Raw genomic sequence first — 18455 nt, 5'->3', positions numbered from 1 at the left:
CACAGGCGCTTTTCAGGTGTGCTGCTGTCTTTCTGTGCTAAGACACATCAGGTAAACCATGCTGGCTGCTGATTTGAGATGCTCTTCACCCTTACCAAACCAGATATTTAAGACTCAGCATAAAGATGTCTGAATTTAAATGTTTCACATAATACTCATGCCAATTAAACGTGGCACTAGCTGACTTTCTTTAGCCTTTGTTAGATATGTCTAGGAGACTTGGTTACTGTACTACAAACTTGGATTTCAGTATTAAGAAGACCGGCATATTATTGATAGTTGGCACTATTTAACAGAAGCTAACTGACCCGGGAGTCTGCTTTGCCAGAAGCTATATAAATGCATAGGGAAAATGGTGCTGTGTAGCCTGTACTCTCTGCTCAGTGCTGTTTTCAGAAGTCCAGTGGTAGTCAATCAGTAAACCTCCTTTTACGAAGTGCCCGTGAAAGCCAGCCAACAGCCAGGCACTATGTAAGTGGGTTTAAATTCACTCTATGCATTGTCTCTCTTCCCTTCAGAACTTTTTTAGGGGCCAACCAACAAGAAAAGGCTGGCAGCCGCCAGGTCGGGCCCGACTCCGCAGAAGCGTTGAGAACGTCGCTGTGGGCCAAGCAACACGGACAACGGCAGGGTTACTCTCGAGGCGGTGGTTAGCTCCCCCGGGATGAAACGGCTCGCGTATTCACGCAGCTTCCTCCCGGCGGCAGGGCCTGTCCCTGGGGGAGGGATTTCGTCGCCAGCGAGTGGGAGACAGGCGCTTCCTTGGCTCCGCGCTGCCCTGCTCGCTTCGCCGCTGCCTCTCCTCGCCCGCCCGGGGTGGGCTTCTCCTCAGGCGTGAGGTGGCGGGCGGCCGTTGCCGCGCGCGGGGCTGAGGGGGGCCCCGCCAGTAGGCGGCCGGTGGTGCTCGGCACTGCACAGGCGCCCCTCCTCCCGCCCCCCAACGGCCGCTCGCGCCCAACGGCCGCCGGCTCCCCCTCTGCCCCCCAACGGCTGCCCGCTCCCGCCCCGCCCCTCCTCTCCCGCGCGGCCGTTTGCGCCGCCGGAGCGTCAGCGGGAATTTCCAGCCAGGAAGTTCGGCGGGCCGGGGCAGGCGGGGGCGGAGGCTACGCAGGCGGCGGCCGCCGCGCAGGCCGGTGCCGCTCGGCTGCCCTCGGCCCTCGTCAGCCCTCGCCAGCGGGCCCGCGGTGGGGCGGGAGGGAGGGAGGGGGAAAGTCCGCGCGGCAGAGGGCGCGGGCGGCGCCGGCGGCGTCACGCTGGTTACATGGCGCAGCGCTGAGGGACGCGCGGCCGGGACCCGCCAACGGCAGACGACGACGACGAGGCGCCGCTAGCCCAGCCCTGCCCCGGGTGAGCCCCAGGCGGCCCCTGACCGGCCGCTCGCCGCCGCCTTTCTCCCCTACCCTTACCTCGGCGCCCGTTTGCCGCTGGCTGCGCGTCCTCCGTCCCGCACCGCGGCGGCCCGATGCGGAGCGAGACCGGGGCGGCAGCGGGCAGCCTTGCTCGGGGCTGGCGGGGGGGAAGCACTGTAGAGAGCGTGGCGGCCCTCCGGAGGGGAGGTTTGCCGACGGGAAGCGCGTCCCGTCCCGTCCCCGCTGTGACCTCGGCCCGGGCGCGGACTTCCCCGCTGAAGAGCCGGGAGCGGTTGCCGGGGGGTTTGCCTGCGCTCGCCGGGGCGGCTGCAGCGAGCGAGAGGGGAACCGGCGGGCAAGCGGCGGCGGCCGGTGCCGTGTGGCGCGACGCGGGGGGGCTGTGGGTCGTGGCGGCGTCGGCCTTGCCGGCGGGGTGACCCGGGGAGGCGGCACCCCCTTCTTCCCGGTGCGGAGTTTCTGAAAGGGGTGATTGCCACCGCGCTTTCCTTTCTGTTGCGGGTTTGAAAAATTGCACTCTGTTAGTGCGCGGACCGCCTCACGCCTTTTTCGTGACTATTTTTTAAGCACGTAGTAGGCTTTTCGGCTGATACCTTCCTAGCTAGGAAGGGGTGTCTGTGAAGGACTGTCAAGTAAAGTGAAAAAATTTGAAAGCCCAACTTCTGGTGACCATGTAGTGGGTGCTTGTTGGCAAAGGAGGTGCTGCTTTTTACGCTTTTGGTTTCGAAGGTGACGTACGTGCTTAACCTGAGACACAGTTTGGAGTGTCTGCCGTTGTATGGTTGCCGGCCGCTCTTGAAAAAACATGGAACGTAACATGGAGTATTATTTCTGAACTGTAGTACAGACGAGCTATGTGTTATTTGGCCATTATCATAATGCAGTGTACTGCTATGTAATTTCATTCAAATAAGTAAATATGAGTGCCTGTAAGCATTTGCAGGATAAGCCTTTGTAGGCAAGGGATCATCTGCTGCATTTCAACTTCCTGGTTTAAAACGCACAAAATCTTTGCTAAAGAATAACGTTTTAAAGGAAATACAGGTTATTTTTTTAAAAAAATGGTTTTAAAGTGCCGATCATATTTGACCTGTTTTGTGCTTCAAAAGTCCTCTCTTCATTTATTCTGTTCACAGAGAAAATTAGTACTAAGCGGATGTGTTCTCTGCCATATCACCTTGTGCTTTACGTGCTGTAGGGTGCTACACAACCCCTGTCAAGCTCACAGAATAGGGTTGAAGATATAGCACTTTGTTTTTATTGACATCCAGAGTCTCTGTGCTATGTACTGTGAAGTATCAACTTGTGAAATAGTATTTCAGTCAAAGCATTTTTATTCTTTGGGAAGAGAATGTAGCAGCCCATTCTAGGAAAGCATTAACCAAGACGTCATTCTGAGACGTCATCCTGTCTGCAGTGTTTTGTAATCTACAGAAATGACTACAGTTTAATTGAGAAAACGAAAGAGGAAAAAGCAGCCTCTAACTATCCAGAGGCAGATCCTCTATTCTGTGAACTTCCCTGGCTCAAGCATTTAACTGACAGTTATGCCAAAATACTATTGTTGGGATCTGCCACAGAGTGTGGAGATTTCGAGGAAACTCAGTGCTGAAATATGCGCAAGATCTGTTAAATAATTTAATCTGAAAAATTAAACAGAAGGGAAAAAGCCTTTTTCTTTCCACCCTTTGTCCCGTTTTTAAAGAAAGAAATGTCAGCGGTAGAGTCATCAAAAAATGAAATTATTTTCTCATGCAGGTAATGAATGTACTTTGAGTAGAGTTAAGGTTGTAAAACTGAGAACAGCTTTGTATCACTGTGTGTCATGTTGTGTGTTTTTAAAAAATAATGTTGTAGCAGATAGACTTCATACCTGTATTTGCTTAGTTCAGTCAGCATCTTGGTAATGTTTTTGTAGTATATATTTTGAAATCAGAAAAGTTTGCTGGAAAAAAAAAAAGTGTGCAGGGAGAGAGAACAAGGGAATCTTGGGAGAGGGCAAGAGGGTGGAAAGCAGACAGTGATACTTCATTTGAAAATTTCCTGCTTCATTAATTGAAAACCAGCTATTTAGTTGTTTTTCAGTTACTATGTATTTGATTTTTAAAATACATTTTAATAATAAATTTAAATTTACCTTTTTCATTGAGGTGGCATTATGTGAATTCAGGAATGGATACCTACAAATAAATATCACTGATGCAAATTTGCTAATTAATAGAATTTTGAGTTTTTGTGAAAACAATACTCCTTTTCATCATTGCCTTTTGCCAAAATCTTACCATGCCACTGTCTCATGAATACATGCGAACTCCAGAAATAAGTGCATTTAGGAATTCATGTTATCATGCTTATCATCACTGAATCTGGAAGGACAGGAACCAAGTTTGAAGGCCTGTGAGTCTTTACCATCAAGGGTGCTCTGTGCTGACTAGAAAGTTCAGGTGTCCCTCAGTAGTTAAATGCATACAAAGTAAATGTTTTGAAGTTACAAAGATACAGTGAAAGACTATATTTTTTTTTTACTAACTTACAGTTGGCTTTCTGGTGTAGCTAGTGATGAGAAAATTCCTTGGTCTTCAGAGATTCCGGTTAATTACTCTGTTTTCACAGCTCTCTTCAAAATGTACTTGCTAAAATCTTCCTACCTTTCGGTGCTGTAAATGTTTGCCAACTCTAAATTCAGAAGTATTAGTCTTAAAGAAAATTGTTACTCATTTCCCTAAGCAACTAATGAAAACTCTAACTTTAGTTTAAATTTTTTTTTCCAACGTGTTGATAGCTTTTCTTTGGTTCTTGGACGCAAAATAACACAGCTATTATAAAACTAAGAGGAGGGAATGTTTCAGGCAAATAATGAAAAAGAAGTTCCTGGTCTTGGTCACTTTTAGCTCTGACACAGTTATTTTAGAAGTGGAAGTTGTAAATTGATGTCCTTTAAATATGCTGTGAACCTTTTAAGAAGTTCTACATTGATAAGATCATAATTATGGTTGTCATTAATTGTGCCCTTAGGTCAGTCAGGCATTAAGTTTGCATCTAATTTTGGGCATAGAAATAATTCAGTGAGTCGTCTTCAGTGCTTTCATTTAAACATATATATTTTGCTGAAGCACTGTTGACAGTTTCAGAAGTAAGGCCTTAAAAGATGTTTCAAATTATTCTAGTCTCAAGGTAAAATCCTTTGTTTAGGATTTAGGTGGAGCTGACAGACCATGTGTGGGGAGGAAGCTACTATTGCTACTGCTAGCATTTTTTTCCCCTTTCAACTTTTATGTTCTTTTGAAAAGCAGTGCCAGATACTTTTTTGTTCTCATTTAAAACGCAGAATTAGCTAAACTGAAATACCTCTGTATTTCATTGCATCCTCCAAGCAAACTGTGCTGGTGTCAACAGATCAAGAGCAAAGTGGGTCTGAGTTGTGTGGTGTTGGGGTTTTTTTTGTTTGTTTTTGTTTGTTTGTTTGTTTCTTTTAAAGATCTTATTTCTATGTGTTTAAACTCTTATGGACAGATTTTAACATACAAATGAAGTAAAAACTAAGTGAGCAGATGTTTTTGGGGTCTCACTGATTAAGTGGGTTTTGTTGTGTCATAGGTTACTGTAGAAAATCGAGGCTGCAGGAGTTGTACTATTTCTTTGTAAAAAAACAAACAGAAAAAAACCCCCCAAAATAAGCCTTAGTAACCACTTTGCACCTGTAAATTTGAAACCTAGGGTATAACTGTAATGGTGCTGGACTCAGTTTTACCTGTTTGGTTCCACTTACTGGTGTTACTTAACTGACCGTTTCTGTGATGTTATGTTTTCAGTAGCTGTTCGAAACCAAAAGGACACTGAGAATCCCTTAGCTCACTTTTGTGATTGCAGTGGTAACAGCCCTTGCTGTTTTCTGAGCCCTCTTCTGCTGCTGCTGTTCATGAAATGAGGGACTGTGTCTTCAGTAAGACCCCAGAACCTGTGTGAAAGTACCTGGTGATACAGCAAATCTTATGTGAACTGGACTTCTGAAATCTTGGGTTTGCTTGCTACTTGGCTTCTCAGAAATGCTGTTCTTTCTCCCCCAAAAGGAGAAGGTTTGCTGTTTGATATTGATGATTCATTACACTTAAGGCTTACAAAATGGATATGTGTGGCTTTAAGTTAAAGTTTGACTTTGATGAACAACTTTGTATGAACTAGAACTATTTCTAAAGAACATTCAGTGTTTCTTTTTAATCTGTAGGAGAAAGTAACAGCATTTTAACACGGTATTCAGGTTAGTTCAAGTAGCGTTACCATCCCACATGGCTAAAATACAGTTTAGTTACTAGAGTTGTTTTGCTGTGTTGAACCTCAGTATTTTTACATATACTTAGAACTATACATATACCAGAGCATGTTTGCCATTTATTTGAATACTGTTTATTCCTTTGGTTTAAGTTGCTTTGAATGTGTTTTAACAAAAACATTCTACCTTTATTCTGACAGTATCCTGGAAAAACAGTTTATATGTTTATGGCATCTTAGTGTTTCCTCTTATCATATTAGTTCCCTACTTTTGACATTTGGGAAAGGAATAAAATGCTTCCACAAAAATTCTGTTTGATATGTAAAAGATAATTAATAAAGCAACCATTCAGGTAGTCCAGTTACTCTTCGCCAAGTGAATTTCCTCATGCTATGGATTTTTCTTCAAATTTAGTAGTTATCTGGTGTCATAAATTTGAGTCTAGATTTCCTACAATAATTCAGCACCCAACAGTTCTGATTCAGTGCATCACACTTCTGAACTCTCTTTAATACTTGTGATAGATTTAATTTCCTAAATATTTCCTAGTTTTTATACTGCTGTCCAATAATGCTTCTGCTCATGACAAAATATTTGAAAATTTTCACTAAGTTTTTTAACTTTAAAAATACACAGCCAGAACTCGCAGGTCCCACCCAACAGGAAATAATAAGCAGACTTAATTAATAACAAGAGGCAATTTGTGCTGTTATGTTAGAAAAACAAACGGTGTCATTTAGGATTATATAGTGTTATTGCAGCTGCAACGGTCTACAGATGAGAAAAAGTCTGTAGAAAGCAGTATCTCTGATAAAAATGTCTCTCTCCACAAACCTTTTCTCACTTGTATACTGAGAAATTGTACTCAAGTCTTTATTCAGAGATTACATGTCTTTGTGGTAGCTGGAGGAAAGTAAAAAATACAACTTCCGTATGCCGCTTTTGCAGAAATCGAGCATTGTTGAGTTTTATACTGAGAATACAGTTTCCTTAAAACAGCTCCCTGTACCCCCAGGTATTGAAGTCCTAGATGGGAGAAGAAATATTAGTAAACTTTTAACATTTAAAGGCAAACTTCAAATTTCAAGTCTGTTTCATTGCTTCAAAACCTTCAAAAAAATATAGTGGATGGGGCTCCTTGTCAACTTGAGCAAGTTAGCAATCACTTCTCATGGCTTTTAAAATGCTTTTTCTTTCCTGTTTGTACCAAAGAGATCTATGCCAATAATGTGAGTGAAAGTATGCATGATGTTCCCTTAATGTTTTGGTTCTATTTACTTTGTATATTTCAGAATACTACAGCTGTTCATCACCTTATTTTGAATAATCCAGGGATTTGTTGTCTGTAGCACATCTCTTTCTTTTCCTTTTATTTAAAAAAAAAAAAACATGTGTGTATGTATAGCTTGCAGTTTCGCAGTTTTTCCAGACTCTGCATCAGGACAGTGCTCATCTAAATGAAAAATGTTCAGTCCGGTCTTAACCTTTGCCTGGGGACTTCAGAAGCAGTATAATTTATTAAAATGCATGCAATCAAAATGAGTAGTTGAGAACAATGTAAATAACCATTGGTAAAACCTTTTCTGTGTTAAGATTTTGCTTGATTAGTATTTGTGAGGGGGATGTCTCTCTTCTTTCCCTACTCTTCCTCTCCTGAAAATTTTCTTCTTCAGCAGCTTCATTAATGGCAACAGTAACGGAAGTACAAGGTGCTGGTAGCTAACAGCTGTTAAGAGTTTAGTTGTGTAGACATGCTTTAAGCAGGTTTGGACAATATGTGTTCAAAATGCCAGCAACTGTTTGGAATCCTGCCGGTACAATATTCCCACTGTTGTTACATTGCATTTAACAAAAGTGGGATTTATTTTTCTTAAGAAAATCATCTTTTATTCAGTCTTAAATAATTAAAGTGGTTAGAAGGGCATGCACAGCTTAAACTGAGGGTTGTCCATGTAACTACTGTAGGTTCATGACCCAACTTGTGTGTCCTCTGATGCGTCAGAAGACCTAAGCCTGTGTATATGTATGGCCTGCTATTTTGTGCAGATGTAGGAAATAGCAGTTCTCAAACTTCCTTTTCTCCCTCCCTGTGCTTCTCTAAGAATATATTCTGCACCAAAGGTTTTTGCTCTGGAGCTGTCCTCCCAGTATTTTGGGAAGAATAACTGGGTTACAAGGGAAATGAAGTGCTAGATGAAGTTGAGAGGAGGTGGCCAGAGCTAAGGTGAAGACGCCAGGCATTGCAAGGGATGGGCAGCATCCTGATTTTGAAGGCACTGCGGTGATGACGGCTTGAGACTTAACATCTTGGATCAGTATCTCTGTTCTGTCAGAGCAGCCTACTCTGTCCTCTAGCCAAAATCCTCTCAGCAGCTCTTGTCCTCCTTCCAGCCCTGACCCAGCAACCCGCAGTGTCTATTGCACAATACATTTCCCAGCGTCTCCATTTGGGAAATGCTGATCTCTAAAACAATTGTCTCTATACAGATACAGATTATGTTTTGCAAAGGATAGAAAAATGAGACTCAAGGATGGATAGTTGCCACTAAAAGAAGTAAACAATACCAGGTAAAACACATCATAGAGACTGTACAGTACAACTGTTACTCTTTCTACCTCAGTATTTCATAGCTGCTACAGGATTTCAGAGAACTTGATGCTGTTCCTAAAAACAGTTCTCTGCAGTCAGATAGTCTGCCATGTTTTATAGCCCTGATGTAGCAAAAATATATGTAAAACACAAATATGTTTGCCTCTCTTGCATCGTTATTCCTCTCTATTTTTAATAAGCAAAATAAACAGGCTAAGAGCATAAACACAGTGAATTTCATTACTTTCATTCAGTGTCCAGTTAAAGAAGTTTTGCGACAGGTAAATTCCAATGAAAGCCAAGTCAAAGAGAAAAAAACACTCTGCTAGAAGACTTGCAGGAAGATCTGTGCTTTCAGTATGTGAAGTCAGCTGAAGTGTAGTAATTGAGTTTCTCGTCTTGAGGCTTGCTTTCTGAATCCCAGCCTTGAAAGGTGAGAACAGGTTGATGTAAAACATCTCATAAAGTAAGAGATGGCCGTTCGTCAACATACAGATTTATTTAAACCATCAGACTAATTCCAGTTCACAAGTATAATGAGCTCTGGGCAATAAAGATTGTTATTTACTAACATACATATCTTCAGTGTACCTTTTACAGAATATGCCTTAATTTCCATCCTGTTAACTGATCTGTGCTATAACAAAACCTTCTTCCATAAAATAATAATCTCTCCTGAACTCAGTCTTTGTACTGAACTAATTAAAAAATAATGGACAAGTTATAGAAAAGTTGAGTTGATTCTTTGTATTTTAAAACACAACAGCAGACAGATACCCTGATGCTAGTCTCCTGCATTAATTTTGTGAGGTTACGATGGGCATCCTGTCACATCAGTTTTTATGCTTTTATTTTGTTTGGTTGGCTCAAAGTACAGAAAGTTTAAGAGATGAGTGGCTGATAAGAGTTTCCACCAGGCATCACACTCTTTTATGATGAGGCAGGTCTTTGTGGGGTAGAGAAATTGGTGATATTGTTCATCCTTCATCTCTCCAAATTGATTTAAAAAAATGCATTTATATTCAAAGAACATAGATTAAAAGTAGAGACCTGCTCATGATGTCTCTCTCTGATGGTCTGGGAAAGGAAGTGTATGTCATGTTTTGGTTTTGTTTTGCTTTTTTTCTCTGGTCCTATGCGAAATGTTAGCTTCATCAGTAAGCACGCTGGTGCACTTTAAAACATGAATAGGTAGATTTGGGGCACTAAAGTTCAATTTTCTTGGGGGGGGGGGTGTTGTTCAACTATTTAGGGTAATATTCAAATTATTTTATTTCCTTGGAGGAGTAAGGAGTCTTCCTAATTTGTTAGTATATATACTGTTCAGGTTTTTAACCAGACCACTATGAGAACAAAGCTAGAAAGAAAAAGAATGAAGTTTGAAGTCTGAGGATTTTTAAAAGGCGTGCAGCTGCTGTGTGAGATGTCTGTAAATGTTTTCAGAAATAACTGGACTATTGGTATCTGAATCAAGCATTAAAGCTTGATTCCTCATAGGTGATGAAATTTGCATCAGGTTATGCTTGTCTGTAGAAAGGTAATAGGAAGAAGTCCCATTCCCTGTTTGTAGGTATTGGATTGGATACTGCTATCAAAGAGGAAAATGGTTTACCTCATTTTTAAAATTCAGGCTGGAAAGTTGAAGAGGAACAGTAGAGGGAAGGATCTGGGCTCCAAAAAATCAGGGGGCTAAAAAAAGTTGGTTAGAGAAACATCTTTGTTTTTAAAAGGTAATTACACGCAGTGGATGTTGGTGAACAGCAGGAGAGAGATCTGAAATCAAATGATCAAGATAAACAGAAATGAGAATTCTTGTTCCTGGATGAGAGCATTCCTACATTAATTATGTTGTTTCCATTTTAAATGCCTGATCCTTTTGAAGCTTTAAAACAAATATTCAGAATACAATAAATGAACTCATGCTCTTCCAGCTGTGCCTACTTGTACCTGGTATTATTTGGTTATTAAGGAGGAGTAGTGATGCAAAGTAACTGCCATTATGTTTGCTTGGTTGGTTTGTGCAACCCCATCATATTCCATATATGTGCATATATCTTCCTAGGTTTTTTCTTTTTCTCTTTTTTTTTTAACCTTTTTCACAATGGCAACTGACCCGCTGTCGGCAGAAAGGAATACGGCACACACATGCATATGCACATGCATACACACTTATAGTCCCTCAGTAGGCACAGCTGTGTGGTTTTGGACAAGCTTAGCTGGATTTTACATTTTCCCATTGCGCTAGGAGCTAAATGATGCTCCTTCACCCACCTTTGAATTTTCACACTAAAAAATACCATGAGTTGAAATGTTCAGTTTCCTGTGACCTGTTAATCTGAAAGACTTCAGACAATCTCCACAGCGGAGTCTGTCGTGGTTGATTGTGGTCTGCAGGTGTAGGGGTATTTTTTTATTGTAGATGTAAGTTTGCAGTACAGTTTGTGGGAATTGGAGGTTATGTGGGAAGCGGGCATATATGGCAACACGAGCTTCCACAAAACAATTTTAATCCCCATCATCTTCCAATGAGAGGTGGTTTTGACTTGACTTCTCTAAGATGCATATAGCAGCAAATACAGCTTGGATAAAAACAGTCTCTGCCCCAAAATACAGCTCATGCAAGGAGAGAATGAACAAAACTACTCGTGGTAGATGCTAATCTTACCACTTAATGCATGTAGGAAGAGTGCTTAGAAACTCAAGCAATAAGGGAAGAGGCCAATTAAAAGTCATACAATTAATGTTAGGGTTTGTTTTTCTGCAAGTATCTTTTTGGTTTTTAATCATGTTATTGACTCCCTAGATTTGCCCTGATTTTCTTGTAAGAGGAAGCTTAGGGATTTGTTAACTAAATAAATTCTAAGGAAACAAATCCTATTTTGACAGTAGGGCTCCCACAACGTTTTTGTCTTTTGTTTGGCTTTGAAAGAGAACAAAACATACAGTGAAACTGAGAGTGTTTTCAGTCATTTAGAGGGGTCATTTTAAACTGCTGGGTTAATTTTTGTCTAAGCCCTGAAAAAGCAATCAAGTGTCAGTTTACATACACAAAGGCATATGTTTGCATATCTAAATCATCGTGTGTTTACAATAAACTGGCTTAGCATTTAAGCCAGGGAGAATGTCTTTAACGACTCCCCCAAACACTGCAGCTGCCTGTTGAACACAAAAGATCTCGAGAGACACCTGTGCTTTTGGTGCTAGTGAGATTGTGTTTAATACCTGGTTAGAAATTCATTAGTACATACTTACAGCAACTGTGTAGTGTGTGGGTAGTTACCTTGCTGCTTCTGAGTGTAACGTTCGTCTTTAATGACTGATGCTTTGCTCTCATGACATTGTTCGTTGCATCAGTCAAAAAGCCAGAAATGACCATTTTGATCAGGTGAAATTGAAGCACTGATTCAGATAGACGTAGGTTCTATTTCTGTATGGATTCTGCTTTTTATATCAAAGTACTTTAAATGAAAAGTTTTCAGAAATTCTGCCCCTGCAGTATTTTTCCACTTTGTTGAAGTCATGTATTGTAGAACTGTAAATATGACCAGGAAGCGTAGCAGGTGTGAGAACTGCCCTTCTCCCACAGAGTTCTGCTGGAGTGAGAGTGGTACAGTCTGAGAAACTAGAATAGGGCTAAGATGATAGAACATGCTGTTAAATTTATCCTGTTGGCCTTACAGAAAAAGCTGTGAGATGCTGTGTTTGAAAGTTTTGCAAAGAAGTATACATTTAGCAAACAGGCAAGTGAGCAGATGCTATTCATATTAGCTCCTCAGAGTCTTTTTTTTTTTTTCTGAACAAGCACATTTATTGTGTTATCTAGGTCCTTTAGGTATTTTGGAACACAATTTTGCATATGTGACTCATGAAATAGTGATTAAGTATGAGAGAACACAAAACAAGACTTTTAGGACCAGTTTTTATTCCGTTTATGCAGAAGAAATCTGGCATTTGCACTCACAGTTACCTAATCAGTGTGCATCAGCAGGGTGGGTATTTTCCAACGCTTCCTAAAAAATGTTGGCTGTTGAGGTCTTGAGATTGTTTTCTGTAATATCTACACCTTTAACTGGGAAGTGTTTGCCAAAAACTAAATTACAGTTGTTTCAGTGATTTCAGTAACTTGTCAATTGGTGATGAGAGTTACATTCTTTCTATGGAACAGAATGTCAAATAAAATCATCTTAATAAAGTTTGTTGTATGCTGAAGGTTTTGTTATGCCTTGTTTATTGACTTTTTCCCATAAAGATTGATAATAACAATAGCAAGTTATCGATGAAAATAATGCTTTGCAGAATGTGCCTGTGAGATAATGTGATCAACTGGTATTTTTTATATTGCTGAAATCCTGATGTATTAGGTGATGAAGTACAGCATGGGTGACTGTGGCTGCTTGTTATATCTGTTACTCATTTTTGGCTGAAATCCTATGACCAGTTATTTGATATTTGCCCAAATACTACAAATAAATATTGCTCAGTAAATATTTATCTCTAAAATTGAATTACAAACAGGTGAGTACTTTTATTTCTAGGTAAAAAAATAATTTTATCCTCATGGACCCTATTTCCTGGAAGTCATTGGGATATTAAGTGTCTCCTATTTCTCCATTTTAAATTTTCTTTCGTTTTGTACTTGCATGGGATGGGTGGCTATATGTTGTCTTTGGAGCTTGTTAACAAGCTGAATTGAGCCTCCATCAAACTGAAGTACCCACGTATTCCAATATTCTTTTTGATGTTTGCCTTTCTACTTCCTGTAGAAGGTACGTGGTGATTCAGTTTTTCTTTACTGGTTTACTGATCGCTTGCTACTGTCTTTCATAGGGCAGCAGGTTTTCACAGTTCACTTTGCTTTGCTGGAAAACATGGCTCATGTTCACTGTGGTGGAATATGAGGGCCAGTGAGATGTTTCTTATCTTCTGTTAGTTACTAACCTTATTTGAAGTGTCTGCTTGCATGCAGACATGAGTCTCTTGAAATAGTCACTAGTTTATTTTCAGATGTTCCCTTGGAGAGCCTTTTTTAGTAAGATCAACATAAGTGAAATTGTAATTCTTTCAATAACATCTACATGAAAGGAAATAACACTAATCATTTATAATAGACCTAATAAATTCCTAAGAAAATTTCCAGGCTCTGCTACTGGCTTGCTGCTTGGCCCCAGGAAAACTAAGCCAAGCTAAACTTACCTGGTGTCCAGCATTTATATGTAGACCTGTGAAGGAGGGTTAGGTGTGTTGTACATCCATAATTGTCATTGTCAGCACTGAGTTGTGAGTGCCAAGAGTCTATCCTGTCCTTAGCCTGCCCCTTTCAAATACTGAGGAATTTTAAGAGTATTTTATAAATCATTAACTTTATGAGTAGAATAAGAAGGGTCAGAGATGGGGCTTTTAACTCTAATGTTTTTCAAGTTTCTCTATTGCTGTACATTGAAAAAAATGAGAGTTCTGATCATGTTTTTGTGTTTCAGGACTTAAAATGGCAGGAGAAGATTCCTATATTATGGGAGTGTCTGATCCTCAGGTAAGTGGATTTGTGTACTTTCAGTATCCCTGTATTCTCTCCTAGTTCTCTGTTTTGTCTTCCTCTTGTATTCTCTTGTATTTGCCTTCCTCTTCCTGTCATTTCCTAGGCTTAACAACATGGAGATATAAAAGCATTCTAGCTATTGGCAGTAATCAGGTCTGGGGAAATCTAGGTTTTTTTTTCTCTGAGGTATTTGTGACTTGTAAAGTGCCTTGCCACTGGTGAAATGGCTGAAATGAAAAGGAAAGCTAGGCCTGCTGAAAGAAGCAGTTGAAAAAGTGCTCATTTTTATGCCCTGTCTGCCTGTGACACTTGCTCTGAAATTTCTTCTCTGGTGGACATTAGACTTCATCTGAAAATAATGCCCCTTATGCCCTGAAAGGCCCCTTTATATAATTTTTTGTGAAATTTGCATTGACATTGATGACTAAAACGTTCCTTCACTCGCACAGATCAGTAGGCCTAGCTCTTCAGAAGCTCTTCCTGATCTCATTAGGTTATTTCACGATTCATTTGAATTGTGAGAATAGTGCTTGAGTGAAAAGTCTGAGTGAAGAACAAATCATTTCTACCCACCTTAACTTCCAAAAAGAAACTATTTTCTCCTTTATGCTTGCTCCACTTTGGAAGAAGGTAGATTTATACCTGACGACAATTACAGTGAGTTAAGACATGTCAGTATTCAAAAAAAAAATTAAACTTTAACCTGTATATAGTGTTTTCTTGCATTAGAGCTTGTAAATATATTTACATAAGGAATGTAGTCTGGTGGGGTTTAATCACAGAAGTAGAAATGAAAACTCACAAGTTCTCAGCAAGGCCTTGGGCAAGACATCTAACGTCAGATTTTCAGAATTTACCATATAAGCTCTTTTGAGTATATAGTTGCTAGTGCATGTAAGCAAAATGTATGCTTAGAAACTCGGCTGAGCTCAGTGCAGTCTCATGATACTGGTGAAACTTGGTCAGTACTATCAGCTTTGCTTGCACTGCTGTTGCCAGCAAAAATAAAGTAGATATAAAATGTTTACGTAATGCACCAGGGTGTTTGCAGTCTCAGTATTTGCAGAGAACTTTGAAATTCTTTGCTGATAGATGCTTTATGAAATTATGTATATATGTAGTAATGAAGAGTATATTTTCTTTCAATATAGATGTTTGCAATGGATCAGTTCATGGGAATGAATGCATTATTTAATAATACAAATTACATCACTTCAGACTTACCACTACGAACAGGTAGGAACCATTGCTATTTGATTGTGCCATTGTCCTGCTCTTTCTTCATTTGTTCTTTTGTGAAGTTCTTTTTAGTGGCTTTTTTGTTTACACTCTTGTATTTCATAATACTAGATCCCAAAGTTGTCAACTAGGCTTTTTATTACACCTTTATGCATCTCTTTCTTACCCTCATGAAACTTTCAAGTGAGGCAAATCTGATTTTGTTTTGGCTTGTACAGAAGCTGAAAGTTTCAATTAGTGAAATGGTTTGAGTGACCAAAGAGCTTTGAGTTACCTGTTTTTATAAATTATTTTGGGGTTTTTTTCTAAATTTGCATCTTCAGTGACCTACATGTTTGTATTGCCAACTTGCAGAGTGCAACATGTACTTTTTTTTTTCTTTTGAACAGTGTTTCATTTGTTGTAATAATTCTTAAGGTGCTTGTTTTTCACTAATAAGACACAGAATATGTTCAACTTCCTGTATCATTTGAATCTGTTTTTCCTTCTTGGTGACTTCTCTGTTTCCTGTAAAGTGGCACTCTGGTATTAAAAGTACCTGACAATTTCCTGAATAATAACACTAGTTTGAAAGTTCAGAGTCAAATTTTGCAACCAACTGCTGAAAATAAGCAAATAGTATCCTGCAAAGGTCTGATACACAGTTCTTCCAGTATGGTTCCAGAACAGGAATATCAAATAGAAGCGTGTTATATCTCAGCCAGTATTAGCTGCTTGATCAACCTTGGTCTGGTTTTGCTGATTAAATTTCTTTAAAAGTATTACTTCTTGCTTGAATTTAGAAAACTCTGTTTCTCCTGCTTTGTTTGTTAGAATAGCTGATATGAAAGGAGGAAGGAAATAAAAATTTATTTAAGTGTATGAGGTTTTTCTCAATATATATATCTCCAGTATAGCTATTAATGTCTTTTAACATGAAAGCTTTCTGTTGTTGGTCTGTTTGACTGTTGTATCAAGATGTAGCTGGTATCTTCTGTATTGCAGATTGCTTTCTTTTGTTGAAAATGCAAATCACTTCTGTTTGCAATATTTGATACACTTGGCAGCAGTGAAGGTGTGAAGGGTAAAATGAAAAAAGCAATTAGCTTTTTACTTCATAGGTAAACTTCCACCCTAAAGTAACAATAAATGAGGATTTAAAAATAAAAATTAAGGCATGCTTACTGTTTCAGTGTTCCCTGGTTTAAACCATACTTCAGTTTTCTTGACTGAATAGTAGCGAGGAAGGATCAAGAAACACATATGGTACAGATAGTTTTGTTTCAAGATAAAATGTTCTGATGAGCAAAGCTCTTGACAAATATGGACAAGCATCCAACAAATTAATGTTGCAATCATTTGTTTGCAGTGTGTTTTTATTTAGGCACATAAAATTGTTCAGTAAGATTCATCTGTGTAGAATTAAAGGACTTGTGCATTGTATACCAAGGGTTTTTTTCACTGTTCCCCCAGAGTTTCTGTGGAACTAATAAGGTTACTGGAATTTTGATTTCCCCGTAATGATATCTCTTACATGTATCTTTTAAGCTTACTCTGTACTCCTCACGCCAGACTCATTCCATACAAATTATTCAGAGATATAAAACTGATTTTCAGATATCTATGTCCTGTCTAAACTAGAAGACAGCTGTTTATAAAGCCATATGGGGGAGTCAAGAATTCACTTGAGTTCTGCAGTCACAGAAGACTTCTACTGGGCTAAGTGTAGCTCTATCCTTAATTTGCAAAACTGCTTAGAAAAGGCCTTTTTTTTTTTTCTTTAGTGGCACTGCTGTTGTCTGCTGCTGCACTATAGGTGGCAATTTCCCTCTGTAGAAAATAGGATTTAATAAAGGATCATGGGTTTCAAGTTACACAAACAAAAAGTTAATCATAAGTTTTAGAAAAGGTTGATCATTTCAATGGCATCTCATGATGCCATAGTGATTTTGTTTCTTGAGTAGTATCACTATAATGCTTACTTTCACCCCTGCTTGAAACTATGTTGTGTCATTACTATGGACTAGCTCTTCAGTTACAAGGTGATATAATAATTTATATATTATGCTTGTTTCCAAAGAGGAACTAATGATTTCTTTCTACAGAGCAAGGTCAGTTAAAAATTCATGTGGGATTTTCCAAAAGTACTCCTAGCTGAGAAGTGTTCTAAAAAGGATTTTCCTCTAGGACAGTTGGATGATTTAAACAGAAAGAACCAAAGACATTAATTGTTCCTCATGATTTGGTGTGGTGCCTACACCTTTCAGTCTGTGCATTCATAAATGCACAATGTCAGACTTATTACACTGGTAGGCAGGTTTAATATATAACTGTGGATGGCCGTATCATGCCAGCATAGCTGAATCAACAAATAGCAGGGGAATTTTGGGACTTTCTGATGATAGATGTTCTGCTGTTATGTTAATATTTACAGTAACAGTAGAAAATGTTTGAAATGTTGGGACAAGGATTTTCTCCATGAGCTTGTCAGTGCTCAAGTGTCTTTGCTTGCTTCTTTTTCTATCTCATGTATGTCAGTTTTAAGTGAAAATTAGGCTTGGTTATTTTGGCTCTAAAGCTGTAGTAGGTAGTTATGTGGTTCAAGTTCTACATTTACATCTAAATCTAGAAAGAGAAGTAATCTCTGTGTGCCTTTGGTGACAAAAGGATGTATCTATAACAAGTGCCATAACAGTGCAAACTGCAGGACTGAGCCGTGTGTTTAAAACGCCACCAGCAGCAAAGGCAGTATGTCACCAAGTCCGCCTCTTCTTTGGCTCGTTGGGAAGTATCCTGCCTTTGGGAGTTAGGTACTAATCCTCAGTGGCATCGGGGCTGGAAGGGATCATTATCTGTGGCATGTATTTAGGCAGTGTAAAAGCAGATACGCATCAGTGTGATGTCCACTGTGGAGGGACAAAGCGATGCCTTAAATTGGGGAGGGAAATGGGCAGAGCTCTATGCAAAGTGTTTTATAATTTCGGGTGTTTCTTACTTCCTCCTGCTTATACAAGGCCATCTACAACCATGTAATGTAGCAATCTGTGTGCCAGTTAGAAATGGTTTTGGGAACTGGTTAATTGTTTTGGGGTTTAGGGGCTCCAGTCTAACTAGTTGTTGGCATTAAGGTGTTGCATTTTTAAGCCTGTGAAGTTGAAGCAGGGCCATCAGCAGCTGAACAGTATTGCCTGGAGACTGCTAAAATTACAGTTTTCTGGTATTTCTTTAACCTCCTCTGCCCAACCCTTTGTGATGCTTGCTGTTGAGAAATGAGAAGGGCATAGAGGGAAAAACAAAGCACTTATAAAGAACTTTATTTCATATTTTTTCTGAGAGGGATAATGTTAGAGATTCAAGGAAGCCTGACTATCACCAAAAATTAGATGAGCGTTCATTTTCCCTGTCCCATAGCAGTGGCCCTAATCCTCAGAAGCGAGAGCTGACTACTTCTAGTGTTTTTTCTAGATCTTCTGT

At 39.7% G+C, this 18455-nt stretch overlaps 1 protein-coding gene across 1 annotated transcript in view; it reads left to right on the top strand.

Moving 5' to 3' along the window:
• The first annotated feature begins 1198 nt into the window (after window positions 1–1198).
• NFKB1 (nuclear factor kappa B subunit 1) overlaps window positions 1199–18455 on the top strand; it is a 62990-nt gene continuing 45733 nt past the window's right edge. Inside the window, 3 exon segments of the mRNA XM_052775339.1 lie at window positions 1199–1347; window positions 13705–13757; window positions 14915–14999. Coding sequence (XP_052631299.1) covers window positions 13713–13757; window positions 14915–14999 — 130 coding nt within the window. The 5' untranslated portion in view covers window positions 1199–1347; window positions 13705–13712.

This window comes from Harpia harpyja, chromosome 2 (genome assembly GCF_026419915.1).
Source record: "Harpia harpyja isolate bHarHar1 chromosome 2, bHarHar1 primary haplotype, whole genome shotgun sequence".
NCBI classification, from domain to species: domain Eukaryota; kingdom Metazoa; phylum Chordata; class Aves; order Accipitriformes; family Accipitridae; genus Harpia; species Harpia harpyja.
This window is presented reverse-complemented; position numbering and strand designations above follow the sequence as displayed.